We start from the raw sequence: 27,343 nt of genomic DNA on the forward strand, positions 1-27,343 counted from the left end.
GAAAACATGCCAAACGATCATACCAAGGTCAGATGTACAGATGCGGACCCACGGGGCCACAGCTGCTCACTTGGAAAAGAGCTGCCTCGCCAGGGTATTTGCTTTGCCGGTTTGCTCACTTCTCAGGGCTCTGGAACCTGGGTGAGAGAGGCCCTAGCACTCTACCTCCACTGGCCAAGGCTCATCTGCCTGCAGCCCTGCCACCCAACCCCCCACCCCTACAGCTGGCTAGGGTGAGCAAAAAAGGGACTAGCTTTGGATCTGGACCCAGCTGGGTTCAAATTCCAACATTACCAGTCACATGCTTCTGGGCAGGTAAGCCTCCCTCTCTGTTCACTGTGAAATGGGAATCACAAAGGCCCCCTGCTCAGGGCTGCTACAGTTTTGCGAAAGAACTGACACATGCAGGCTCCGGATAAACACAGGCTCCCCTTCCCCAACCTACGCTCCCTGTCACTGCTAAGACGGCGCCCTCCTCTCTCCCAGACTCAGTTTCTTCATATGCAGAATGGTCTTTCATTTGGCTCTGCTGCTTTATAGAAATCATGGTGGGGGGAATCAAGGTGGAGAAATATGGGGGGGTGGCTATGGGGGGAGTCATGGTGGGGGAATCAAGGGAGGGATCAAGTGGGGGTCAAGGGGGGAATCAAGGTGGGGGAATCATGGAAGGTGGGGCTGCAGTTTGTCCCCAGGCCCCTAGGCACTGACTGCAGAGGTCCCACACTGTCCCCCTCCAGACTGGGATGCTGGGAGGGGCAGATGTGTGCCTTTAGGCAAAACACGGAACCTCCTGTGCTCCAGGTGTCCCATCTTTAAGGTGGGGGGCCTAATGGAAGAAGCTCCTACCTCCTGGGGCTGGTGTATTAAGTGAGGCAATATGCGTTAGCCACTTAGCACAGAGCACAACTCCCAGGACCAGGACACGCTCAACTGATGGAAGCTATGATTAGCCATGGACCATGGTCTTTAGCGTCTTGCCCGCTGTGGAGAATGGGTGACTCAGCCTGGAGTGGCAGCTCCACTGAGTGGACTGGCCAGGACCCCAGGCACCAGGCAAGATACTGAGTATCAAACCAAACCCCCTGCTCTCAATGTCTGGGAACCCACAGGGCTGTCAAACAGACACACGGCAGGACTTCTCATCTCCCTCGTGTCCAATCCAGCACGACAGTCCCTCTACTGGCACAAGACCTGCACTGGGGACACCCCAACGAGTGAGTGTTGGTGTCTCTGGGACACAGAGCCCAGCCGCCTCAGAGCATCCATCACAGACCAACTGTCTGGCTACTGGCTTAGATAGCATCTCCTTTCCCCCACAACAGGTTCAACAAACATTTCCCAAGTGTCCACACGGGAGCCAAGTGCTGGGGACACAGAAGTGGACTGAGAGACTTTTCCTCCCACTGAGAGAGGCAGAGCACGTTCCGAAGCTCTCTCCAGACAGGCCCCCCGGCCCCCCAGCCTCAGGTCCTCAATTCCTCCAATCCAACAGTGCAGGAAGATCTGGGTACTCGCCGCCCCGTGCCCTGAAGCGGGGCTGGAAGGGGGTGCTTATCCTGGGCTCTCGGGGCCAGGAGGCAACTTCACTCTGCCCGTGAGTGAGGGGCTCATGGGAGTTTTCCTCGCCCATCAGTACCCTGGGCAGGAGGAGGGAAACCAAGAATCCACCACCACACTGAAAATAGGGGTTGCCTCCAGAGAGGGGACATGTGACTCGGGCACAGGGGTGGGAGGGACACTCGTCACTCTGTCCCCTGTATCTTTCTTTTTTAATTGTAGTAAAATATACATTATAAGACTTATCAGCATAACCATTTTTAAGTGTACAATTCAGTGGCATTGAGTACATTCACACTATTTTGCAACTATCATCACCGCCCATCTCTAGAACTCTTCATTTTGCACAACTAAAACTCTGTACCCATTAGACACTACCCACCCATTCTCTCCTCCCCCAGCCCCTGGCAACCACCATTCTGCTTTCTGTCTCTTTGAGTTCAACTATTTCTAGTACTTCCTGTAAGTGGAACCATACAGTATCTGTCCTTTTGTGACTTGCTTATAATCACTCAGCTTAATGTCTTCAAGGCTTGTCCACACTTTAGCATGGTCAGAATTTCCTCTCCTTCTGTATCATTTTAGTTTTGAATGATCTGATGTATCACCTAGTCAAAAAATCCCAACCATTTACATTTTAAAGACAAAATACCTGCTTGTTTTCCCCTTGTTTTAAATTGCATGAATACTTTACAATGGTTACACAATAGAAAAAAAACAGGTAAGCCAAGCAAAACTATAACCCCCACCCACACACACCCCTGAGAGGATCACCATTAACACGGGCTGCACACCCTTTCCCATGCTTTCTTATGAGATCTTTTAAAAGTGAAAATGGGATCAGACCATACGTGGTCTTCAAGTATGCTTTTTCCACTTACTGGTATCCAGAGAGCACCCTTCCAGGTGGGCTGATAGAGCAGGTGGCTGGCACACTGCAGATCTAATGCACTGGCACCCCCAGTCCCAGCAGTCTAAACAGCACTGGGAAGAACATCCTGTTACACACGTGTCTGCATATCTGTCTAGTTATCTATGCGGGGTGAACTGATAGGTCAAGGGTGCAGACTTACCAAAGGCTTTGGTGCCCCTCTAAAGTGCTGTGTATGACAAGGCTACACTCTCCCAGGGCTCGGCAGCTGCCAAAGTCTGGACAGCTGACCAGCGAGCCAAGGAAAACCAGGGTCCTCACCCCAGCTCCTGCAGCAATACTGTTTTGTGCCACGATTCCTGCACAAGTCAAAAGGCTGCCTCTCCCTCAGACGAAGAAGACCCCACCCACCATGAACACCGCCCTCCCTCATCCTCTTTAGGGTGACATTCTGCCTTCCTGAAGGAGCAAGGGTTGGGAGATGAAACTCATCTGAGAAATGGACCCAATACCTCTCTTCTGAAAGGGTAGAACCCCCCAACCTGGCATGTGAAGAGCCTGGCAGCAACAGGTCACATGCTTGATGGGGCAACACCAAACAGCACCCCCAAGGCACTGCCAGCCCCAGGTATGCCAAGCTGCACCACACCCCCCAGGCCTTGGCATGTGCTGTATACTCCCCCTGAGAGGCTCCATTCTACATGCCCCCTTTGTCACATCTTCCTCTCCTCATCTTACGCCAACTTCCAAAGGCCCCAGTCACTTGCTGCTGAGGTTATCTGCTCACCCGTTGGTCTCCCTACATAACTCAGCTCTTGCAAGATCAGGCCCATCTCTAGCTCCTAGCTGCAACTCCAGAGGCCAGCATGGAGGCTGGCACACAATAGGCAACAAATAAATGTTTCCTGGACAAAGGGTGCATTGAACGTCACCTCCCAGGCCTTCCTTAGAAGCTCCAGTCTGGAGTCAGTGCAGACTCACTGTGTGGCCTTAGACACAACCTTCCTGCCTGCCTATCCCCAACAGCCTCAGTTTCCCCAGACAACCCCCACAGTCCCTGACGACTCTGCTACCTCTCCTCTCACTTCAACACCTGGGCCTACCTCGCAAGGGGCCAACCACGGGAAGGTTAGTGCCCTCAGCTCTCCACCCCCAGGACTCTGACTTTCTGCCAGGCCTGGCCAAGCCCCTATAAATGCTCCACCCCATCCCTCACCCTCAGCCCCAGCCAGCTCTCGGCCCTCGGGAGCTCCAGCTCTTGCTCAAGTCCAGAAGCCAGCAGGGGGTCTGGGCACCCAGACCAAGAACCAGAAGGCCCAGGGGTCTTTACCCAGGAGGCTGGGGGTGCCCCACCCAGGGATATATTCATAGCTCTGAGGAAAAACAGCAATTCCTAAGGCTATTTTGGAAACCTAATATGCGCTTTGGGTCTCTCCATTGTTTATTCCAATTGACTGTGAGGCCACACAGGTAAATGCAAGGCACCTGTGGGTGTGCAGCTCAAAGTCATCTCCACATCAAAGCCACATCACTCCCTGGGAGGAGCATGTGCTTTCACCCCGAGCAACCCTGAGGCCTTGGACTCCAAGTTTCCCTTATCATCTGCAGTCTGGACACATAAGGGGTCAGAAGACCAGTAGATCCCAAGAGCCCACCAGGCAGGACTTGGCACCCACACCCCAGCCTGGATTTGAACCAAGGCTCTGCAGCCTTGAGCAGGTCACCTCCCCAGGCCTCGTCTCATCTGTGAATGAGAGAAAATGACCCCACCTGGATTAATCAAGGATAGACAAGCACAAGTGGAAAAAACAGATCACAGAACGCGGGATCCCAGGAGGTCACAAGGGGACACTCAGAAGTCCAGGCCACTTGTAAATGAGAAGTCTGAAGCTTGGAGGGGTGCAGGGACATGCCCAAGGTCACAAAGCCATGCAGCAGCAGAGCAGGGACTGGAACCCAGAGCCCGGGTGCTTCCCGAACGCTGCAGGAAGGGGAGGAAGACATTCCTGAGCAATCGATCACCAAGGAGGAAGAAGGGAAGAGCGGCAAGGACCCAGGAAGCCAATTACACGTGGGGCTTGTGCAACTGAGGATGGGTGGTGGCCAGCACCGCCTGTGTGTGCAGCATCCTAATTGCCATAACTGGCCGGGAGGGCTCCAGGCACAGCCGGGGCAGGTAATTAGACTGCGATGGCCCATGCCAAGAGGGGGATTAGTGACTAAACGCCGCTCAAGGGAATGGACTCACCACTTAACACCAGCCTCCTGTCATCACACGGGCCCTGACATTCAACCTGATGTGAACCAGTGGGGAGGGCAGTGGGGCATCTCCCAACACACACGCAGGGTGTTTCCTCCCCCCATCTATGGGGCTGGCGCTGGGGCTCTCCCAGAGGAGACAGAGATCAGTTCCTCAAGACAGGAAGGGAACAGAATGAAGCAGCTGCCCAGAGACCCTGATGTGACAGTGAAGCCTGTGGCAGAGACCTCATTGGAGCCTCTCATTTCCTCAATCCTATTCTACTGGCAGAGAACCTGAGGCTCACAGAGGTGGGGCGACTTGTTCAGGGTCACATAATCAAAACACACTAACATTTCTTTATTAAGTGTTAGTCTGTAATGGGCACTGCTAACTCATTTAGTCCCCACAACTTTAGGAGGTAGGTGCTATTATTATGCAGATGAGGAAACTGAGGCCCTGGGAAGTGAAACAACTTGCACAAGGTCACAGAGCTTGGAAGTGATAAAGCCAGGACTTGAATCCAGGGAGTCTGGCTCCAGAACCCAAGCTCATGTCCAGCAGACAGTCACCTGCCTCTGCTCTCCGGAGGGAGTGGCACATGGTGGCCAGGTGACCTCATAAGGAAAGGAAGTGTCAGGGAGCATGTGCCTCAGTCTCCTGGGGCTCAGAATGGACCTCAACTTTAACACCTCTAAACCCCAAGAGCAAAGTGTTGAGGTCCCCACTCTGGGCTGCCAGGCTGGGCCCAGCTTGGCCCTGACTCTGTGGCCCCTGAAGTAAGGTTTCCGTAGGTCTGGCCCAGCCCCCAGGGCCCTCAGATGAGCAGGGAGTCCATCAGACACCAGGGATCCTCCAGGGAGTGTCCCCCAAGCACTGCCCAGGTCCTGCCAGGTGCCTAGCCCAGGAGGCGGCAGAAGGTCAACAACCCCAGCCCTACCGAGGGACCAGCAAGCTCCTCTTCTCAGCTCAAACACAACTGGGCCTCTCTTCCCCCTGAGACTTGGTCCTCCAGCTGCATAATCCCTGGCCTGGACTTGCAAGTAGCCCAAAAGGAAACGATCCAAGACAGAGGGACAAGAAGGGGCACCTGGGGGAAGGGGTGAGGCCATCTCCCCTGCCCCTGATCTCAGAACACTTTGACAACAGACAGACTCAGCCACTCCCCATCTGGTGACCTGATAAAGTGACTTTGCCTACCTGATCCTCAGTTTCCTCACCTGTAAAACAGGGGTAACAATAGTACCTACCTCACCAGGTTGTGAGGATTAAACAAGATTGTAAACACCAAGCCTCTAATGTGATTTTGCTCATCTTAGCAAGTAGGACCCACCTCTAGCTGCTGAGGTAGTTGTTCTGGGATGCAGGGTACAGGTCATTCTTTCCCGCAGATGTTTCAGCCTCTGGACTCCCTCTTCCTCACTCTGGGAATGCGGCACTGTCTGATATCCAGAGGTTCCTAGGGCCTAGCACAGAGGAGCCCCTCAACTGGCACTGACTGGATGAATCAGCTTGTGAGAGAGAGCAACTGGGCAGAACAGTGAGCCGGTCCTGCTCTGCCGGCACCAACTCGCTGTGTGACCCTGGGCCCATCCCAGCGCTCCTCTGGACCCATCTGCACCAGGAAGCTCTGACCACCCTGGGAGCTCAGGCTCTCCCTCCTCTGGCTTCTGGGAAACACACAGGCCAGCCACCCCCAGGGCAGCCTGCCCAGGGTAGCCATTTCCCAACTTGCCACACCTCCTAAGGACAGCTGGTGGTCCACGCCCACCCCTGCAGGCCCACAAAGGCACCAGGCAGGCCTCCTCCTGGTGACTTTGCCTTGGGACAGATGGAAGCGGTGTGGTGCCTGTCAAGCCAGATGGCCTGCTTGGCCTGAGGGGCTAGGACACCAGCTGGGAGTCCAGCCCAGCTGGCAGAGCCGCTTAACCCCTTCCTGCCCCAGTCGCAGGCGTTAGTGTCCCCGCTGCAACCGAGTCACTGTGATACACTCGGGCCTCTGCAATCCGCTCTTTGAGGTGAGGGGCCTCCCTGGGGCCAAAAGGAGTCAGGAAGGCAGTGGGATGGGAGGGAACCACAGGACAGGTGGACGTGGAGGAGGCACCACTGCTCAGCTCTGAGGGCAGGCCTGGGCCGCCTGCATTCTGCCAACCCAGTGGGCGGGCCGGGGAGGGCACTGATTCCTGCCAGGGAGCTCTGTGGAGCTGTGTGGAGCTGGCTGCCTTGCTTCCAGGACACCTATCTGGGGCAGGGACCACCAGGCCAGAAGGCCACTGGCCACCTTTATGGGGCGGCAAAACCCACTCCCGGGCCCAAACCCCAGAAATACCTCTGCCCTCTGAAGAAGGAGATCTAGCTCCACCAGGCTGGCTGAAGAGCCTCAGGCATGTTGCTCAATCTCTCTGGGCCTCAATTTCTCCATCAGGAAAGGTGCAGCTGGGGTGATCCCTGGGCTCCAGGGCCCACTTCCAGCTCGGAGAGTTCTATGACTCCACGAGAAGGAATGTGCTTCTCTCCCAGAACTTGTGGAATCCTCAAGGGATGGGCCACATCCTTCCTACACAAAGAGCGTGCCCCAACTAGCGCACATGAGTCGAGAGGCTTAAGGCAGAGAGTAAGCTTCAAGGGTCTTGAAGGGGAGTGATGCTGCCTTGAGAACTTGGGAAGGCTCTCACCAGGCAGTTGCTGCCCACCTATTCCCCTAGTCTATGGCAGGCTAAACAGAGGTAAATGCAGCATAGGGAATTATGGCTAGAGACCAGGAAGCATTTCCCAATGGAGAAAGCTGCAAGGACGCTTGAAGGCGCATCTAGGGCAAGGCTCTGGAGTGCCCTTCCTAGGCAGTCTGATCTTTAAGTAGGATTTGCAAAGGTACTAGCCTCAAAGGTAGGGAGGAGCAGACGGCCTCTGGAGACCCCCCGACCCACGCTCCTGGCACAGCAAGTAGGGGTTGTCCACACGGAAGAGTAAAGTACGGCTTCAGAGTCTCTGCCCCTGGTGCACGACTGGCCAGCCTGATGTGCCAAACGGACAAGGGTGTCATCTCAGGGGACTGCACAGCTGAGCTCAGCTCCAGCCTGGGGCCCGCACGCAGGTCCAGCCAGCATCTCTGGTTGTCTCAGGACAGAGGCTGCAGAGGACACCAGAAAAGCCCAAGAACACATCAAAACAGCCAAGGGAAGGGCTGGGTGAGAGGGCTACCAGCCAAGAGTGGAGCCGGCAGAGGCAAGCACAGAAGAGAGGTAGGAACATGGGGCTGGGGTCTGCAGACCTGGCTGAGTCCTAGCTCTGCCACCAACTTGCTGTGTGACCTTGGGCGTATGCTGAGGGAAAAACTAAACATCTCTAAGGACTTTTGCAGCTCTGATGTAAGTCATCTGGCAAGCTTTGGGGTCTGCCTCTCTGATCCATGTAGCACAGGGTCTGAGCACAGGATCCCAAAGGTACCGGCTTTCTGAGGTACCCTCCTGAAATGGGTTTCAAATGAGCCTCAACAGTGGTGGGACCCCAGGGTGATCTCTGAAGCCAGAGAAACCCAAGTTCACATGCCAGCTCTACTACTTTCTAGCTATGACAAGTAACAAGCTGTTTCACCTGCCGAGACTCAGTTTCATCTGTACAATGGGCTTCCTTTCACAGCTACCCTTCAAGAGTGTTGTGACTTCAAGAAAACAGTCCATGGCGTTTTGAACTGCACTGGCACATCTCAGAAAATGGCGAGATGACTACTATGGAGTTATGAGATTCTGGCTTCCTTACTGGAGGAGCTGAGGGTGAGCCAAGCCAGGGTTTCTCTGCTTGGACCCTACTATCCCTCCCACTTTGTTTCCCACCTTGGGGGTTGATGTGCCTGGACTTAAACCAGGCAGAAGCTACAAAACAGCCTTTGTCTCAGAGATGAAACCTTAACCCAGCTGCCCTGATGTCAACACTGGACAAAACAATGCCAAGGCAGCCTTGACGTCACCTCTCTGCCAAGGTCTGGGAGCGAACACTTCACCCACACGGCCTCACAGACAGTCTGTGGGCTGGACAAGAACTCAGAAGCCATCTTCCCATCACTTTGTGGAAGCCCAGAAGGAAGAACAGCCACCCTGCTGCTGCTGAGGGGCCAGGCAGGACTTGACCCCAAACTTCCAACTCCTATTTCTCAGCGAAGGGCCAGGGGCAAAGAACATGTGGCCCCATTTCTCAGCCTGGGAGACTGAGCCTGGGAGTGTGGAGGGAAGAACTCTAAAGAGTTGGCCAGGCTCAGGTGCGGATCCCATCCCCAGCCTCACAGCGAGACCTCAAGCCAAGGGTAAGACCTCCCAAGGGTGCTGCCTCCATATCCATACAAAGAGGCTGGGACTTAGAGGGCCCCTCCCTAGGGAGGCAAGGGCACAACCAGACTCCCCCATTCGAGGCCATTCTCCAACAAGGCCACTGGAAGCCACAGGCTCCAGGCAACACTGTGCTGGACACCCCTGAATGCTAGGTCGTGCCCTGTCGGTGACCCTGTGCTGACAGTTGGCTGGGGAGGAGAAGGGATGTGACCTCCTCCTTGCTGGCTAGGCTGATGGCTTTGCTGGGGAAAGGAAATGCCCTGAACACAAAAGGCCACTCTTCAACCGGAAGGGGGAGGGAGCAGGCAATTCCCACAGTGTGGGGCCCGGGGGCTGGGGAGGGCCAGGCTTGGACAGAAGGGACAGAGCAGTAACAGCTGAGGGGCCAGCACCACCCTTAGCACTCAGCATGCACTATTTCATTGAATCCTCATCACAACCTTGTAAGCTCAGGTTGTCATCCCCATTTTACAGATGAGACGACTATAGCTCAGCATGGCGGTGCGAACCCAGGCAGACTCACTTCAGAGGCAGAGCTCCCACCCAGTGAAGGCCCCGTGGACTGACTGCGCCTTAAGGCACAGAAAGGAACAACCTACCAGCTGGGGGTCCCCTGAACTTGGCATCAGGTTAATCCTGGCTCTGAGTAGCCTGCTGAGCTAAAGCTTTGGCTTCCCCAACTTGGATAAGTCTTGATGTTTTAAATGTTAGTGTTTTCTTTGAAGGTAAGTATAAAGCCGGTTGCAACATAATTTCCATATTAAACTGTACAAATCCAAAAGGACTATTTTTCAGGCCACCTCCCCAGACTGGGGACTGAGCAAATATAGGGTTGGAGGCTTGGCCTTTACGGTTCACTCAACTGCAACATTCAGGGCAAAGTCCTCGGACCTTCCAAACCCAGGGCTCACCCCAGATGAAAGGGGATGGGAATGGCCTGCACTGGGCTAGGCTTGTCAACAACCCTGTGGGTCTTGTCATCATATCTTATACAAGAGGAAACTAAAGCACAGAAAAATGATGCAGCCAAGCACGTGGTGGACCAGAGGAACAGTAGGTCAGTCAGTCAACACCCCAAGACCACTGGGTGACCAGGCCAGGAAAGTCCCTTTTGTCATAAGGAGACAAACCCATGGCAACCTGAAATCTCTCTTGCATAGGCCAAGAGCCTCGTCTGCAGCACCAAGGACCCGCTGTCTGGCTGAGGGCAGAGCTTGGTCTCTGTGGACTCTGCCTGACAGGCTCCAAGGCTTCTTCACCCCAAAGGCTCTGGCCTCTGAGAGTTTTCAGAATCCCTCCCTGTAGGACTCTCAGCTCCCAGAAGGATCCCTTAGCTTAAGAGTTTCAAAAGAACCCTGTTCAGGGGTCCTGAGTTCTAGCCCCTTCTCTGCTATGTGACCTCAAGGGAGCTGCTGTCCGTGGGTCTCGGTTTTCCCACCTGTAAAATGGCCATGGGTATGTGAGTGGGGGTGGAGAGAAAAATATAAACCACTGAAGAATGAACTCCCAGGATTTCTTTTTCAAAAAACAGAAGGCACATCTCCTCATCTGGGGTGACAGGGGAATGATGTTGCCTGGAAGCAGGGGGATGGATTAAATGACCTTGGGCCTGCAAGGAGATAAGAGGAAGTCACAGGTGTGAGAGAGAAGGGACAGGCAGGGTGGTCAGACCTGGGGAGCTAAGGTGAGCAGCCTAGCCTCCCCAGCCCCCACGCTCCTACCACTGCTTAATCTTAGGCGCAGACCTCAATGCAGGCTGGGGAAATGAGGTCTCCCGTGATCAGTGTTGATCTCCAAGAGCCAGCAGCTATTCCTCTCATAGGCACTTCCTCGGCCCCCAACCATGATGTACAAGGGGAAGTACAAAGGGTCTGGGGTGGCCAGAGCAGGTCCTGACCCCAGGGGCTCCAAATCCACGGGGGGTAGATGGCGGCTCCTGGACACGTGCTCACATGCACGCGTGCACACACAGGTTCACAAAGCCCCAGCAGCAGACAAAGAGCCCCACACTGAGGCCCGGCATGCGGTGGAGGGGCAGGAGACAGGGTCCCCCTCTTAGCCCTCCCCCGCCTCAGATGGGGGAAGGGGCAGAGGTGAGAGACAGCCACAGGGAGTGGAGGCAAAAACCAGAAAGAAAAGGAAGAGGGAGAGGAGAAAGGATGAGAGATGGCAAAACAGAACAAAGAGAGCCAAGCAGGCCATGAGGAGGGAGGGAGACAAGGAGGGGAGGGAAGAGCAGGCAGGCCAGGTTCTGGCTGCATCCGGACTCTAGCCTGGGGCATGAGGAGCAGGCTCCAGACTGCACACTGAATGGCAGTCTCACCTCTGGGCCTTTGCACCAGCTCTTCTCTCTACCTGGAGCACTCTTTCCACTTCTCTTCCACTCTTACTGGACCTTCAAAACACAACTCAGGTGGTGTTCCCTCCAGGAAGCCTTCCTTGACTGGCCCTAAACCTGGCTCAAGTACCTTCCAGAATCTCTGGGTTTGGGGCACCACAGAGTCCCACCAGGGTCCCACCCAGAACTCCAAGGCTCACTGGTTCTGTGGTCTGACTTTGCAACAAGCTTTCCCCAAAGCTATTCTAGTTCTAGTCTCCCTGCCCACCCCTGCCCCTAGATGGCCTTCTGCCCATCACCGCAGCAGGCCAGGGGCAAAAGGAGGTGCCAATGGGCCCTGGGAAGATGTACCAACCTTGCCCAGAGAGGAGACTGTCTGCCGGAGAATTTCACAGGGTCCACTTAGACCAACAGCTCTTCCCCTCCCCCAGGACGGCAATCATGGGGCAGTGAGCCAAGACCCGTCTTAAATAACCCAAGTAATAAAAATGGCCAATTAAGAGGGCGGAAGGCAGTGTCTCCACTGTGGGGGCATCTCTCCATCAAGCAGCAGATGAGCAGGGGGCTGTGTCAACCTGTACATCCTGAAGTCAGAGCACGCAAGCCGGAGAAGATCGCTGAGCAAGCATCTCAAAGACAGCTCAGAGACAGCCCTGCCCAGCGCAGCCACGTGGAGGGGCTCCTGCCTAGGCAGGGTCCAAATGCCATTCGATTCCCAACCCCGCTCCTCTCCCCAGAACCCCCAGCCTCAGATAATAATCAGCACAGCAGCTGTCAGGGTCAGCACCACCACCCCATCCGCCTTCTTCTGCCATCCACGCAGTATGACTATTCCCATTTTGCAAACAAGAAAACAGGGCTCAGAGAAGCAAATGACTCTCTCAAGGTCAGGCTGCTGAAAAGCAGCAGAACGCTTGGCCTCCTCTCTTCCCAGATGCCAAGTTCCCCACAAATGCTCTGCTCCCAGCTGTCTAGTTTTGCAGGTTTCTGCCCAATACCCATCACAGCTTGCCTCAGGATCCAGAGGAGGCATGAACATCAAGGCAAGGTGAGGATGGAACATCTCCTGGAGTTTCAAGTAGCCCCAGGCTGCATGGGGAGGTGGAGAGGAAACAGCAGTGTGGGTGGGCCCGGGGCTGCCAGTCATCATGCCCCACAGACCAGACACTCAACTGTTTTTATAAAGTGTTGTAAGTTTATAACCTTCCAAACAGCCCCATGAGGTCAGATTTATTACCCCCATTTCACAGAAGTGAGAACTGAGGCTCAGAGCACAAAACCAACTTGCAATGGGCACACCGCTCCCTGGGTAGCATAAAAAGCCGGATCTGGAGCATGACTTCCTGGGTTCATATCCTGGCTTGCCACTTGTGAGGTATGTCTTGGTTGCCTCAAAGTCTCTGTGGCTCAGTTTCCACATCTCTAAAACGGGCTCATGATGGTGTTCAACTCATACAGTTATTATGAGGTTATATGAATTAAATGTTAGCAAACTCCTTTGATGCAGCCTGGCAAAGAGTAAACACTATATAAATATTTGCTTAATTAATTAATTAATTAATTAATTAATTAATTGATGAGCAGGGCTCATCATTAAACACAGTAAACATTAATTAATGTTTACTGTGCCCCTACTATGCACAGGCTCTACTTGAGCAGATACTTGTCACATGGCATTATCACATTTGCCTGTGTGCCCAGCCACTGTCCGGAGATTGGAACCTTGGCTTCTCAGACATCCACACCCAGCAGTATTATCTTCCCCAACCGAGACATGGAATGACTGTAACAAGTTCCCTGTACCTTGGCAAAGTTCACAGCACCAACTGAAAGCAAAAGTGGGAGACCCAAGCCCAGGGCAGAGGCCAGCTTCCTTCTCATCACCAGAATGCCCGGTGGTCTCTTCTGCTTGTTATCAGTTGGCAAAAACCCCTGGCCACTGGTCTGGGAGCACTTAGGTGCCAGGCATGATAAAAGGAGCATTAACTTAGAGTCTAAGACCCACCCCTGGTCCTGGCTTTGCTATGTGACTTTTCCCCTCTGAGCCCTGGTTTCCATCCTGCAGAGTTGCTACAAGGTTTAAAACAGCCAGGTGTTAAGTACGGACAGGTAATAATACGTGTTCCCCTGCTCCCCATTCCTCCCCCTCCCAGGTTAGCTAGGTGTGCTAACCTCTGCACCTGACCAGGCACTGGCCCCTACCCAGAGTCCAGCACCTGTTAGGATCATCTACAAGGAAGATTGGGGCTGGACCACCCTCTATGGTGGCCTAGGAGGCTCATCTGTGTGTCGCTGCCAGCGATTCATTGGCTTCTCAAGAAATAATTAGTGTAAAGTGACAGCAGGAAGTCTTCCCAGCCCAGCAGGTGCCTCCTGTTCTGCCACCTGCTGTGCCAATACTGTGACAGGCACTTGGTAGACCCCATACCTTAGCTTGCCCCCAACCTGCCTCCTCACCCCAGACCAGCCTTTATTAGCCTTCAGGTGACGTGCACAAGGTCAGTCATATCTGACCCTGGGAAGAGCACTGAACTTGGGGTCTAGAGACCCAGACTGGACTTGCTGTAAGATCTGAGGCAGATTTCTTCACCTCTCTGAACCTCCCATGTGTAAAATGGGCATAGTTAATTTCCACTTTTTGCTCTAATAACTAAATCTTACTTAAGAAGTCATCACAGAAGCTAGCATGTAATAGTTGCTCAATCCATGGTAGCTATTAAGTCACTATTATTTATTTTTAAACCTTTTTCAAAATGCCTTCACACTCGAGTGTTTCAATTGATTTTTACATCAACCCTGGGCAATAGTACTCATAAGAAACTCTGCCCCCATTTTACAGAGTGACAAACTGAGGTGCGACAGATCAAATGGCATGTGTAGAATCCATACCACTCCAGTTAAGTTACAGAGAGAACAGTCTTCACAGGGCACTGGGCTGGCACTCCCCCAGCCCCCATGGACAACAGGGAGCTCAGTGCAAGTCAGGACCATTCCCTGGACACCCCGGGGCTCTAGCAGCCCCATGCCACCACCCAGGGGGCTCAGCAAGGCCACAGCCCTTCCCAGGAAGCAGAGACACTGACCAGGTTTACTGTTGGGTGACAACCACGCTCTATTGTAGCAGGAACTAGAGTAAGAAACCACATCTTCTCAGGAAGCCAAGCACCCAGTGCCCAGTGAGGACAGGAGGGCACTGTTCTGGTGGGCAGGCAGCAGCATCAGAAATCTTCACCAGCCTCCCACCTGTCCCAGAACCTTCTAAGCACCTCGCAGTTGGCCATGCCCAGGGGCTGCACAACCCCCAGATGCTGCCATCAAGGGCATGGACACCCTTGCCCCAGCTTCTCAACATCTACCCACCTCCCAAAGCCAGCACCACTCACCCCGAGGGCACCCACCCTTCAGCCCTGTGAAATCTTGCCATGGACCTTTTTTGGAGCTTCACCACTTATAAAGTGCTGTAGCTACATGAGCCCATTTGCTCCTCCCACAACTTTGTGACACAGAGCTCAGTAACCACTTTTTCCAGATGAAGAAACAGAATCAGAGAGGCAAAGGGACTAGCCCAAGGGCTCTCAACTTCTAACTTCTGCACTTCCAAGTCCAGATCCTTTCCTCCACAAGTTGTGAGTGAGTCCCCAGATGCAGAGTCTGTGTCAGTCACCGTGTTGTCTGTGCCTTACATCCCACCCTATGGGGACCTAACAGCACCAGGCACAGAGCCCGTTCTCACTACACAACGACTTGCTCAGGATAGACTCTGGCCAGGTCCTGGCTGGGCTCTGAGGGGACAAAATGAAGGACTCAGACCCAGAGCCAGCCCCTGCAGAGCTTATAGTTGGCGAGAGAGCAGACACATCCCAGGCAATTAGGATGCAGGGTGCGGGGTGCTGTAAGGGGGAGGTAGTGGGTGCTCAGGGATGCCTGATGGATGACAGTCAAGGAAGAGCAGCGCATCCAAATTCTGAGCACAGAGAACAATGGGCTGCCTCCTTCCGTGCCCCAGGACCTTAGCCATCCAGGACATGGGAAATAAATGCGACACCGGCTGCGCTTCACCAGTGTGACCAAAGCCAGGACTCCAGATTCCAAGTCCACAGCTCGGGTATCAGGGATACGTGGCACAGTTTAAAAATCCATCCCCCTGGGAGTCACTGCATCTCCTTGCAGCAAAAAGCATGTTCAGATTCTCAGTCTATCCTTCTGTGTCCTTCAAGTGCTGACACGTATGCGGATGCAGGGGCCTGAGAGAAAGACTGAGAATGTGAAAGTGTGAGTGTGTGTGCACACAAGCGTGCTTGGGGGGTGGGCTGGAGCCTCATATCCGGTGGCCAAGGCGAAAGCCCCGCCTCACATTCCTCGGAGAAGGAATCTCCAGCGTCAGCTGTCTCCCCGCTTCCTGCTTCCTTTTCTTTTCTGGGACCTCATCCCCCACCTCTGGCTTGAGGTTCTGAAAATCCTCCCAAATTTGTCCCCAAAAAGAAAGCCAGCCCAGCCAACAGACTTCAGAATACTGAGAAGCTGGATGGAGGGGGTTTTGTGTGTTTCTTTTAAAGGAGGCTGGGAGAAAGGGCAGACAGACATTTCCGGAGGCACAAATCAACTGCTAAGAGTAAGAAGAACACCCTCCTTAGATGCTGGACAAAGAAGTAGTGCTTTCTCCCTCCGCCCACAGCACCATCCCTGGCGCCTTCCCCGGGACAGAGCGCGGCAACATGTCCTGAAATGGATGTGTCGGGCATTCGGACACTGTGCTAAGTCCCTGCAAATGAAGGGAACAGACATTGTAGGGGCAAAGGGGGTGGCCTGGGGTGGGGAGCACACTGGGAGCCTACCAGGCCCCAGGTGCCTTAACTCATGAGCTCATTTATCCTTCCCGATTCCTGGGGAAGTGACACATTCTCCCTTTTCCCCAGAAAGCGGTGGCTCAGGAAGCTCAGAGAGGCTAAGCAATTGCCCACAGTCATACGGAGGGTGGCAGAGCTGGAATTTGAACCCTTTTTCTACCTTATCAAGCTGCCTCCCTAGAAAATCAGAAATAGGGAATCCTTATCAGCGGCAGCCTCAGACATAATGTAAATGGCAATAAATGCCCTCCAACCAGCTTTCCGGGGCAGTCTTCTGGCTCTGGGGTGCTAAGGCGCCAGCACACACCTGCTCAAAGGGCTTCCCAGGGTGTGATGGGAGGAGGCAGGGGACACTCCAGCTGGCTCACCCAACAGCCCTTTTTGGAGCCCTCCATTCAGGCCAGCAGCCCAGCCCCTTCCGGCCCATGATCAGAAATAGCTGCGACTAAAGTCCCTCCCATCCCTGAAAGTGGCTTTTTAAAAAATGCTTAAAGGCAGACGCACAAGAAGATGGCGAGAACTCTGGCAAGCCCCAGCCCAAGGCAGATGATGTGGGTAACACCTCAGAGCGGTGAGGAAAGCTCTTAATGACAGGAGGCAGGCCTGCCCAGCTCAGCTTTGTGGGTCAGCTCCCTCTGGGCCTCAGTTTCCCCATCTCCAAAGTGAAAGTACTCAGCTGAATCAGCAGTTTCTTTCTTTTTTCTAAACTGCAGAACCCGGTTTTCCAATTGACCCTTCCTCAAAATACCAATCTGAGAATCATAGAAATGGAGCTGCTGTGGTTGATAGGGGTCAAATCCCAGGCACTCAGCCCCTCACTATCCCCAGAATCACCCCAAGGTACCTCACTCTGGACCCCAGGGCTCCAAAGGGCCCACTTGAAAACCACCCCACTGTGGTCCCTCCTGGCTCTCAAAGGAAGCTCCAGTCACCCCAGGTACCAAAGAAAACAAACCAAGCCCTTCTACAGACTTGAGTCAGGGGCACAGACATCCAGCAACTTGCAGGGGCTGGGAAGGAAACCAGCCAGTTCCAAACCACACTGGGTCTGGGGCAGGGGAGGTACAGACTGCCGTCTCAGAGGCAGAAAGAGCAGCCCTGACACAGGCTCCTTGGTGGGAGGGATTGCCTTGTGTAAAGGTGGAGGACCTAAGGCTCAGAGAAGGCAGCAATTGGCCTGAGGTCACACAGCACCTAGCAGCAGAGCCAGACCTGGAGTCCAGGTCTCCTGGATGCTGATTCAGAGAACTCCCCTCTTGTTTAAAGTTCAGAGAGATTCAGCAGGAATCTCCAGGGAAAAGCCCCCAGCTTGCAAACTCAGAACAGGGTATTTTGGGGACAGTGGGTGGTGACAGAGCAGAGATGTTTGTTTTGGTTTCCAAATCAACGCTTGACAACCTTGTTGGTGTTATAGTTTCGGTGACCACATTTCCCTCGTGGTAAAGAGCTCAGAGCTGGTTGGACCAAAGGAAAATCAAAGCAGTAGTGACCAGGGCCTGGGACCAGGCACCCAGGCCAGGGGTTCTGATTTAGGCTGGTGTTTCCAAATCCTGGTTCCTATACCACCGATGGCACATGAGCTGATGTAAGGTGGTACATAGGTGACTATTTCAATTTAAATTCCAACTACTTAGTTGAATGGATAAGCAAAATATGGTCTATCCATATAGGGGGCCAGCACACACCTGCTCAAAGGGCTACTGATACATGCTAGAATGTAGATGAAGTTCAAAAACATTAAGTAAAAGAAGCCAGATACAAAAGACTACCAATTGTATGATTCCATTTATATGAACTGTCCATAAAAGGCAAATCTATAGAAACAGAAAGTAGATGAGTGTTGCCAGAGCTGGGGTGGGACTAACTGCAAATGGGCATGAAGGATCTCTTGGGGGCAGTGCCAGTGTCCTAAAACTGGACTGCGGTGATGGTTGCACAACTCTGTGGATTTACTAAAAATTATTGAACCTGTCTGTATACTTAAAGTAAGAGGATTTTTTGATATGCAAATTATACCTCAATAAAACTTAAATATTTTACCCAAATAATAATACAAGTGCTGGTACATGGATATCATGGAGGCAGAACTGGAAAATGCCTCCAGCTTGGAGAACACTGAGCTTCCTAGTCCAGGTTGCCCTTTGGGGAGGCAGGTGGGGGTCTCCAAGCCTATGAGTTCCTCTAGATGGACCAGAGGAAACCCCAGAACTTCTCCTTTCCAGGCATAGGCTCCTTCCATTGGTCACTGCTTGGGGCTCCGTGCTAGACATCCCAGAAGGATCTGAAGCCTTAGGTGGCCAACAGCCCAGGCAAACTTTGCAGTCTCATTCCTCAGACTGCGATTTCTTTTATGGACAAGGTATCAGAAGTGGGCTGGGAGCTCAAACTCAGATTTATATATTGTCAAGACTGGGAAGACCCTTTGAGATCATCTAGTCCTGTGGTTTTTAAATTTTTTAAAAAGGTGATCAGAAACCAGCCCTCCTCCCAAAAGAAAATTCTTATGAGAAAGCCAAATAGAGAAACAAGTAAAACACAGACTGTTACTTATGTACATTTACATTGTATGTTCAAATATATAACATACATATTCTAAATGCAATCAGTGAGGCTGATGAAGCTATTTGGTTCCATTATCACTTAGAACTAGGATTACGGATGACAATTTCACGTTCAGTTTAATTCTATCTCCAGTTTTGGCTGTACAGGATCAAGAAAATCCTGACTCATACAGATAAGTAGCTACAAATGGAGATAGTTTTTAGCAGTTTGCTTTGTAATTTCAGGATACCCTTCAGACAGATAGAGAAGGCAGGAGGGTGGCTTTAACTTGAGCCCGACTACTAACAAGTTAGCATGTCAGTGGACTTCAACAAGTTAACATTAAAAACTTAAAAGTGAGCACATTTTTATGACTATTAACATTTTAATATATTTTTAAATATTAAATTGATATGGCATTCAAGGAACCCCTAACGCATCTCTGAGGAAGCTGGAGGCTTCAAGAAACATGGTTCTAGCCCCCTCACCTCTTTACAGACAGGGAACTGAGGCCCCAAGAAGGGAGTATACTTGCTTTGGAAAAATCCAACTTGAGCCTTAAATCAACTTCAGAAAAGAAGTGACTCCCCGGTTCACAAAAAAAAAAAATAAAGGAAAAGAAGGTGCCAAGGCACCCCAGAGGGCGGGAAGAGAGACACCCACACTCCACCTGTCTCAGCCCTGCTCATCTCATTCCAGGCCAGTGCCAGAAGCTGACATCACCCCTCACGCCCTGGGTGCAACTTGAACAGAGCATTGCTCAATGCCAACCTATTTCCCTCTAAAATTGGGCATGGTTTTTCCATCTCCTTAGTAGCCAGGTCCAAAAGGTACACACACAATAAGACAAACACTACACAAGCCTGAGGCATGACAATACAATCAACAGTGGCAGACAGAAGGGCCCATCCCTCAGAGTTTCACCATCCAGAGCAAGTGCCTGTCTCCCTACCCCACCTCAGCCAAGCTGCTCACTAGGGACAGAGAGGCAGCCTCCCTAATGAAGAGGCCCCAGGTCATTCTCAAGTCCTCAAGAGAGACAGCCAGCCCAGGAGAGTAGCTCATCTCCCAGCGGGGATGTAAGACCTACCCCCAGAAAGCCTGGCCTGAGGCAGACCTGAGACTCTAGGCATCTGCTCCCTGCTTGTCTGACCCTATCATCTTTAATAACATCAGCTTGATTACTTTATATCTCACAAAAGGCACCACCATCCTTCTCTCCCCTCATGCAACTGTGAGTAGATTTTATTACCCCCATTTCTCTAATGAACAAATAGGCTTCCAAGTGATTCAACAATCTCACTGGCAGGTGATGGAGCTAGCATCTGAATCCTGCCCACTGACCAGCCTGCCCAGTGGAGGAAGATGAAGGAGACACCTTCCCAGCAACCTGGGCAGACCTCTGGGCCCATGCAAGTACTAGAACTCGAGGAGTAGAAGAAAAGATCCTTCTCAGGGCATCCTCCACAGATGTTCACAGCTCCCAATGCAGAGCTGCCCATTCCTGGGACAGCAGAGGGTCCCTGCCCCCACCCATATCTGAAATGCTACAGACAGACCCTCTCCTCTTTATCAGAAAGCTGAGCTATCAGTTCTGTCAGCCAGGCTGCAGATGGGAAGTAATGTCAATTTCCCAGCTGGGGAACCTGGGCAGGGCAGGAATGTGCTGGCCAGTCCTGCAGAGAGTCTGCCCCACACACTAGCCAGAGATGGTGGTCTGGGTCCATTCAGTGTCCAGTCTTTCAGCCCAAGGTTATCTCCTCCTGTGGGCCTTTAGGGCTGAGCTTGTTGGGGTCCAATAAACCATAACAATAGGGAGTATAGAGAAGAGAGGTGAAGAGAAGCGCTTTCAGAAGCCTGTGGTCAGTCTGATGTGGGTCTCGTTATCCACCTGGGCCAGCTGGACCTTACAAAGCTGACGGCTGACTCTGGCCCCAGTGGGTAGAGACAGATCTATCTATTTTCAAACACATGATCTCATTTAATTCAAGAAATAAAAAGCCAGTAGGTTAGTTAAGAGGGTTTTTTCACCCACGGAGGGAGAGAACCCACTTCCTACATCCTTGGGAAAATACTTATGCTGGGGAGACAAGACTAGCCAGAAGTAGTTGAATTCACCAGTTCACATCCTGGTTGCACCATTTATTGGCCAAGACAATTTAGGCAAGTCACTTGCACTTCTGCCTTAGTTTCCTCATCTACACAATGGGAATAAGTATGCCTTACACTCTGCCTTGTCGAGGATTAAATGAGATCACACTAAACACCAGTGGTTATTATGTCACCTAGAAAACAATGTGCCTGTACTAATGACGGCGCTGAGGTGTCCCCTACCATAGACGGACGGCGCCCACCACCACTCTTGGAACCAGATAACTGAGTTTTCCCAGCTTGTACAGGGTGCTATGCAACCACAGCTTCCAGCCCACCTGCTAAGACCAGCTGCCCCTCGGCCCCCGAAACCCCTCCAGAACAGGCACATTCCGCGGCCTCCTGACCTGGACGCCCCCTCCCCGGGAGCTGCGGGGTGAGGGGCGGGTCCCACTCACCTCCGCTTGTACTCGTCTCGTTCGCGCTTCACCTTGGCCAGCACGTTATAGAGCGCGCGTATCTCAGGCGTGATGGTGTCGATCTGCACGCCCACGCCGTCGGGGTGCACCCACGACACGCCGGGGCCCTGCACGGTCTCCACGCCACCGCCGCCCGTGCGCCGTACCTGCGTGTAGCTCCAGATGGTCCCGGGCAGGCGGCCGTAGTACTGCGGCTGCGAGCCGCCGCCGGGGGGCAGGCCGCCCAGGGCCACGGCGTTGGCGTTGGCTCCGGCGGCCGCGATGCCGTTAGCTTGCCCGCCGGCAGCCGCCGGCGGCCGCAGCAGCTCGGGCCCGGTCTGCACCGCCTGCTCGCGGGAAAAGGTCTTGTAGCGCAGCCGCCGCTCGCGCTCGCTCTGCTGCTGCTCCAGCTGCTTCTCCAGCAGCCGGTTGCGCCGCTCCAGTTCGTGCACCTTGGCCAGGAAGCAGCGGAAGCGCACATTGAGCCCCTTCAGGAGGTGGATGTTAGAGCCCAGGTCGTCCCGCAGCGCCGCCGTCACGGGCGACGGTCCCGGTCCGGCCCCGCCGCCGCCGCCGCCCCCGCCGGGGCAGCTCCCGCCGCCGCCGCCGCCCGGCGGGCAGCCGAAGGCCAAGGCCATCTCTCCGAACAGCAGCGAGTTCATCATGCGCCGGCTGCGCGGCTCAGGGCCCCGGGCCCGAGGCTCCAGGTGCGGCTCCAGCTCCGGGCAGGGCTCCCGGCGCGGCCGGGCCAGGGCGGGCGCGGGCTCCAGGGCGGCGGGCCGGGCGGTTCCAGATGCGCTCCAGATGCGGCCTCCGCAGCGACCGCGGGACGGACTGTCCCCGGATGTGGGCGCCGAGGCGAGAGACTGACTGGGGCCGCCGTGGAGGCCGCGGCGGCTGCGCGAGTAGCGAGGGTCGCACGTCCGGGTCCGGGGGCTGTCAGAGTCGCTGTGGAGACGCCGCGGCAGCCGCAGACAGAGGACTCTCCGCCGGTACGGCCCCTCTGCAGAGGGCCCCGCCCATTGCAGACTCAGGCCGCGCCCCCACCCTCGCCCCGCCCACCCCTCGCTCTGCGGCTCTCCGTCGCCCGAGGCCCCGCCCCCGAGGCCCGCAGCGCCGGGCCACGCCCACAGCCCGTGGGCCCGCCCACTCCCGGGCACCGCCACTTTCTCGGCTCCGTAGACCCGCTGTCTTCAGCTCTGGCTCCGCCCAGCTCCCCGGCTGGACCACGCCCTCTCCTGCGCCGGGTCCTGCCACCCAGCGGTGCTCGGATTCTTTGCCTCTGGACAAGTACCGCAGAGCAGCACCAGGCCGGCGGTTAGCTGGATCCGCCGCAAAGCCAGCCCGGCCTCTTAAAGGGACCGACAGTCCGAGCAGCGCGCGACTCCCTCTGTAGGGTGCCCTTTCCTCTTGTCTTCTGCCAAGGAGGCTCCGCTTCTCTTCCTCCTCGCTCCAGTTGCCCCGGCCCCAAATGCTCACGGGGTGTGGGACCTCTCGGCCTGGGAGGCTGGGGGACCGTATCACCCGAAGGTGCATCCGCACCCCACCCCTCTCTTCATCCTGGGGCGGCCTAGATTGGCCTTCCCAGGATAAGGCAGCGCTTCCGCTGGCACGTCCCCCACGCGGTGGACCCGGGATGGCTTCTCAACCGCTTGCTCCCGCCTACAGCCGCTGGCTCTTCGTCCCGAGGTCGGCCGGGGCACTGCCGAGCCTGCAGGTCCCCGGACCCACGCAGGCGCTGCGCCGAGTGGGGGTGGCGGAGACTGAGCTAAGACCCTCCCGGAATATGACACCCGCGAGCTCTCAGCCTGGGCTGCTGCCGCTCCCGGCCCAGAACGACCACCTCCCCATCACCTCGCACACAGAAGCTGAGATACAGCTGATCCCAAAGCTGCGACTCCATTTCATCCAACCGCTTAGGGGGCAGCATGTGGGCTGAACAGGTCTGGAGGGTGCAGCCAGCCGAGGATCCATTCATTGATTCACTCACTCATTCAATCAGATCTGTTTTCAGATGTACCACTCTAAAGACCAAGTTCTCCAGTCTCCGGGTGTCTCTTGAATCAATTTGCAAACACCTATCGTTATTTTTTAAACAGTAATAATAGTTCCCATTACTGAGTAGTTCGTATATGTCAGGTGCTGTACTTAGTTATTATCCCCATTTTACAGAGAAGGTCACTGAGACCTGAGGAGTAGCAAGCCATCCCAAAGCACATGCTCCAAACAGCCGTTGGACATGGCTGGCCTCTTGTCCCTTTCTCCGTTTGATCCTCACCACAGACCTCAGAGGAGAGGGGAGGTGATCCCCACCTTTGAATGCCTGTGGCTTGCACTGTGTACACTTAACTAGGTGTGTGGCACATTCCAGATTCTTCCAGCTGCATTTTTTAAATTAAAAATTAATTATTTGTCTTGTTATTAACTTTTGTGTTTGTTTTGTCTCACAAGGACAATGGCTTGGTATTCTCAGTGACAAAAGAGACACAAGGGAGAATGGGCTTGTTCTGGGATGAGGTCATGGCTGTGATGTTAGTCTGCTGTTTTTGATTCAGTCTCAAGAGCAAACCCTTCCCATGTTTCTTTCCTCAACCGTAGCTCCTTGCTCCCTGCCAAAATAGGCCCACCTTTACTACACTCAGCACTGAAACTCACCTGTCTTGAAACTTTCTCTGCTTAGCCCAACCCAGTGTGGTCACTGCTCTTCTCTGCTCTCTCATCTCTTGGTGAGTTTCTTGTTTATCTGACCTAAAGAATCAAAACCCTTTTGCCTTAAAGCAGTTCATGGACCCCTAAGGGAGCTGATAGAATTCTGAGGGATCCGTGACTTTGGGATGGGCAAAAGTTATGTCTTTATTTTCACAGATCTCCAAATGGAATTTAGCATTTCCTTTGCTCATGAATGCAGACAAACAAGTAAGTCCCTGTGACTTTATCACTAACAGAAATCACAAATATTTTCATATCACATTATGGTTACCATAGATAGCTAAAAATATCATTTAAGCTACCACAACTCTGAAATTAACATATTATACTCACCACTGAATCTTATTTAATGTATTAAAAAGGAAGCACATATGTCACTACATCACAAAATTTTAAAATATTTTGGTAATTGTATTTTGTTAAATTGCTTTTATTGTAATCCTAATGCAATTTGTAAGACTTCATCTGAGAAGAGGCCCACCAGGCCTTACCAGATGCCCAAGGTGCCTGTGGGACAGAAAAGGTTAAGACAACACCTGTGGGGAGCGGCTCCCTACAGCCTATTCCAGGAAGGCACTGTCCTACCTCCAGCATGGCTGCAGAGTTGGGGTATGAAGCCCTCCTGTGGGGAGGAGGAGAGGAGTGCCCAGCCCTGTCCTGGGCACTGGAGAGATTGAGACATTCTGTGATCATTTACTGAGCATTTACTGCTTCAGCACAGCCCTTGTGCAAATACCGGGGAAACACCCGAGAACAACACAAGAGTTTAAGGAGCTTGCTGATGAAGACAGACAACCAAAAAGACCATTCTGAGACATGAGGGGGGTGCAGAGAAGGGAAACCTGACCTGGAGGAGGTGGCTCAGCAGAGACTAGAAGATCTGAAGGAAATGGAGGAACCACTACCCACACTTGAAAGGATTCCACCCAGATCTTAGAAGCATGATATGTACAAACAAAATAGCTAGAAATAGTTCTGTGGCTACATAGGAGCAAAAGTGAGATGCTGTGTGTCTTGCTCTTTGTGGGTGAGATAAAAGAGGAGGCTAACATAATGTCCTTCTAGTAGGTAAGCAACTATCTCCTTTTGCCCAGGACTATCAAGAGGTTTCCTTTGATGAGGTGTTTTTAGGACTAAAACCCAGAAAGTTCCATTCAAACCAGGATGAGTTGGTAACCCTACTTCCAGCCCATGTAGCTCTGGAGACTTCTGAGACTCAAATCCTGTCATCAATGTCAGCCAGACAGAGCTCAGAATATAGCAAGCCCCATGCTCCCAGTTTAGAGACAAGAGAATTGAGGCCCAGAAAATGGTAGGGACAGGCCCTGGGGTAGCAAAGCCTGGTCTAGAATTCTGGTCTCACTCCAGTCCTACCCTAAGCTGGAAGGCAAAGTCAGTGGTCCCTTCCTCTCAGCCCTGCACACCTTGACCTCCTTATCTGTCACCCAAAGGGACTGCAGGTAGGTCCTTACCAGGTGGGGGGTTGTTCTACCAGACAAGGAATATCCCCAAGAAGGGATAAAAAGGACGAATTTTCTCAGCGGGGCACTTCCCTGTGGCCCTCAAAATCACAGTGGTGTATCTGATTTTGGCCTCTCCTTAGAGGCAGGAAGGGACAGATGGACTTTTGAGCCAAAGTTGGCTTAGGTTTGTATCTGCCCTGGCTGCATAACCTGGTAAGTCACATCACCTCTCTGAGGTTCTATTTCCTCATCAGTGAGATGGGCAAGGCTTTACCCATGAGGTCCTTCTTATACCCTCTGCCTCCTTGTCCTGGCCACTCTGCCTGCCCCATCAATGTGCTTGAGCACAGGGAGGCTTGCGAGAAACAGTTGCTGAGTGACTGAATAAAAGAATTAATGAATGAATGGACAAACACCTTTCATTCTGCCCACCCCTCTCCCCCACCATTTCACCTGACAACTACCCTTCATCCTTCAGGTCCCAGCCTCATGTGTAAAACCTCTGCCCTCCCAGCACCCTCCAGGTCTGGGTTGGGGTGCTCCCTCTAGGCTGTGTCAGCACCATGCCACCCCAGGTACACTCTCTTGTCATTGATGGCTTTTTCAGCCATATCTTCACCTCACCCCAACCCCAACTTTCCAATATTTGCTAGGCCATGGTCTCCATCAAGGCAGGCACTTTGAACCAGAGCCAAGTCAAGTTCACAGGCACATAATAGGTGCTCAACAAAGACAAGTTCAAGTAAACATAAAGGAGCTGTCAGTACCAGAGAAAAGTCCTGTAAAGTGCACTATGCTCAGTAAATGTTAGATTTTTTACATTTAACTATACTTTTTTTGTTTTACAGTGTTATTGAGGCAGATTTTATATATCACACAATTCACCTATATCAATGGTTTATAGTAAATTTACCAAGTTGTGCAGCCATTATAGATCAGTTTCAGAATATTTCATCTCTCACAATAAGATCCCTCTTGCTCATTTACTGTTACTCCCTGGTTCCAGCCTCTGCCCCAGGAAACCACTAATCTACTTTCTGTCTCTATAGATGTGCCTTTTCTGGACATTTCTTATAAATGTACTGGAATCGTACAGTACATGATCTCCCATGTCTGGCTTCTTTCACTGAGCATTATGCTGGTGAGGGTCATCTGTGGGGTAGCATCAGTATGCCATTCCTTTTTATTGATGGGCCCTTTTAAAACTTTGATAGTTTGAATTTTTCATTATTTACTCAAATACTTTACTCTTCTGCACTTCCGGTCCTCAACTGGAAATAAGTACTAAGAGTATCTACCTCATGGAATGGACATAAGGGTCAAACGGGTTAATACATGTAAAGTCAGCATGTAGTAAATGCCCAATAAATATTAGCTATTATCACCATTTTTTTTTTCATTTTTTTGGCTTGTGCAAATACAGAAAGCCCATAAATGCATAAAGAAGCAAGAAAAAGAATCTCCCACAATCCACACCCAGTGGCCCTCTCCGGCGTCTCAGTTCAGTCCTTTTGCCAGGGAGGATAAACTGCTCCTGCTCCCCTGCGTCCCCCACCCCCACCCCCAGGCTGCAGCTTCTAGAACATTCCCATCAGCTTTCATCATGGTGAAATGAAAGAGAGCAGTAAAACATGACAGCACAGAGGGAAGGGAGTCGTTGCCAGGCCCATGTGATGCTGCAGGTGAAAATTAATCCTTTTAGCAGCTCAGGCAAATTCTTGAGAAGTCCCATCTCTTCTCCCAAAAAACAATAATGACAACAACAAGAACCGAAAAAACAAAAAGCTTGGCAGAAGGGGCGACTCTGGGCCTTCTCGGCAGTGGCACCGTGTTGCTGGGCACATCCCTCCTGGGCACCTCCAGGCTTGCAGACGCTTAAGCTGCATGTTGTCTCAACAATTTTT

General features: G+C 52.8%; 1 protein-coding gene across 2 annotated transcripts in view; it reads right to left on the minus strand.

Annotated features, from left to right (window-relative positions):
* IFFO2 (intermediate filament family orphan 2) overlaps positions 1-22,295 on the minus strand; it is a 46,423-nt gene extending 24,128 nt beyond the window's left edge. Inside the window, exon 1 of one of the 2 annotated variants that reach the window (XM_036999815.2) lies at positions 21,268-22,295. In XM_036999815.2, coding sequence (XP_036855710.2) covers positions 21,268-21,932 — 665 coding nt within the window. In that variant the 5' untranslated portion in view covers positions 21,933-22,295. The remainder of the gene's footprint in view (positions 1-21,267) is intronic. The other variant, XM_017650073.3, reaches the window with a different exon arrangement.
* Between the last annotated feature and the right edge of the window lie 5,048 nt (positions 22,296-27,343).

Source organism: Manis javanica, chromosome 4 (genome assembly GCF_040802235.1).
Source record: "Manis javanica isolate MJ-LG chromosome 4, MJ_LKY, whole genome shotgun sequence".
NCBI classification, from domain to species: Eukaryota; Metazoa; Chordata; class Mammalia; order Pholidota; family Manidae; genus Manis; species Manis javanica.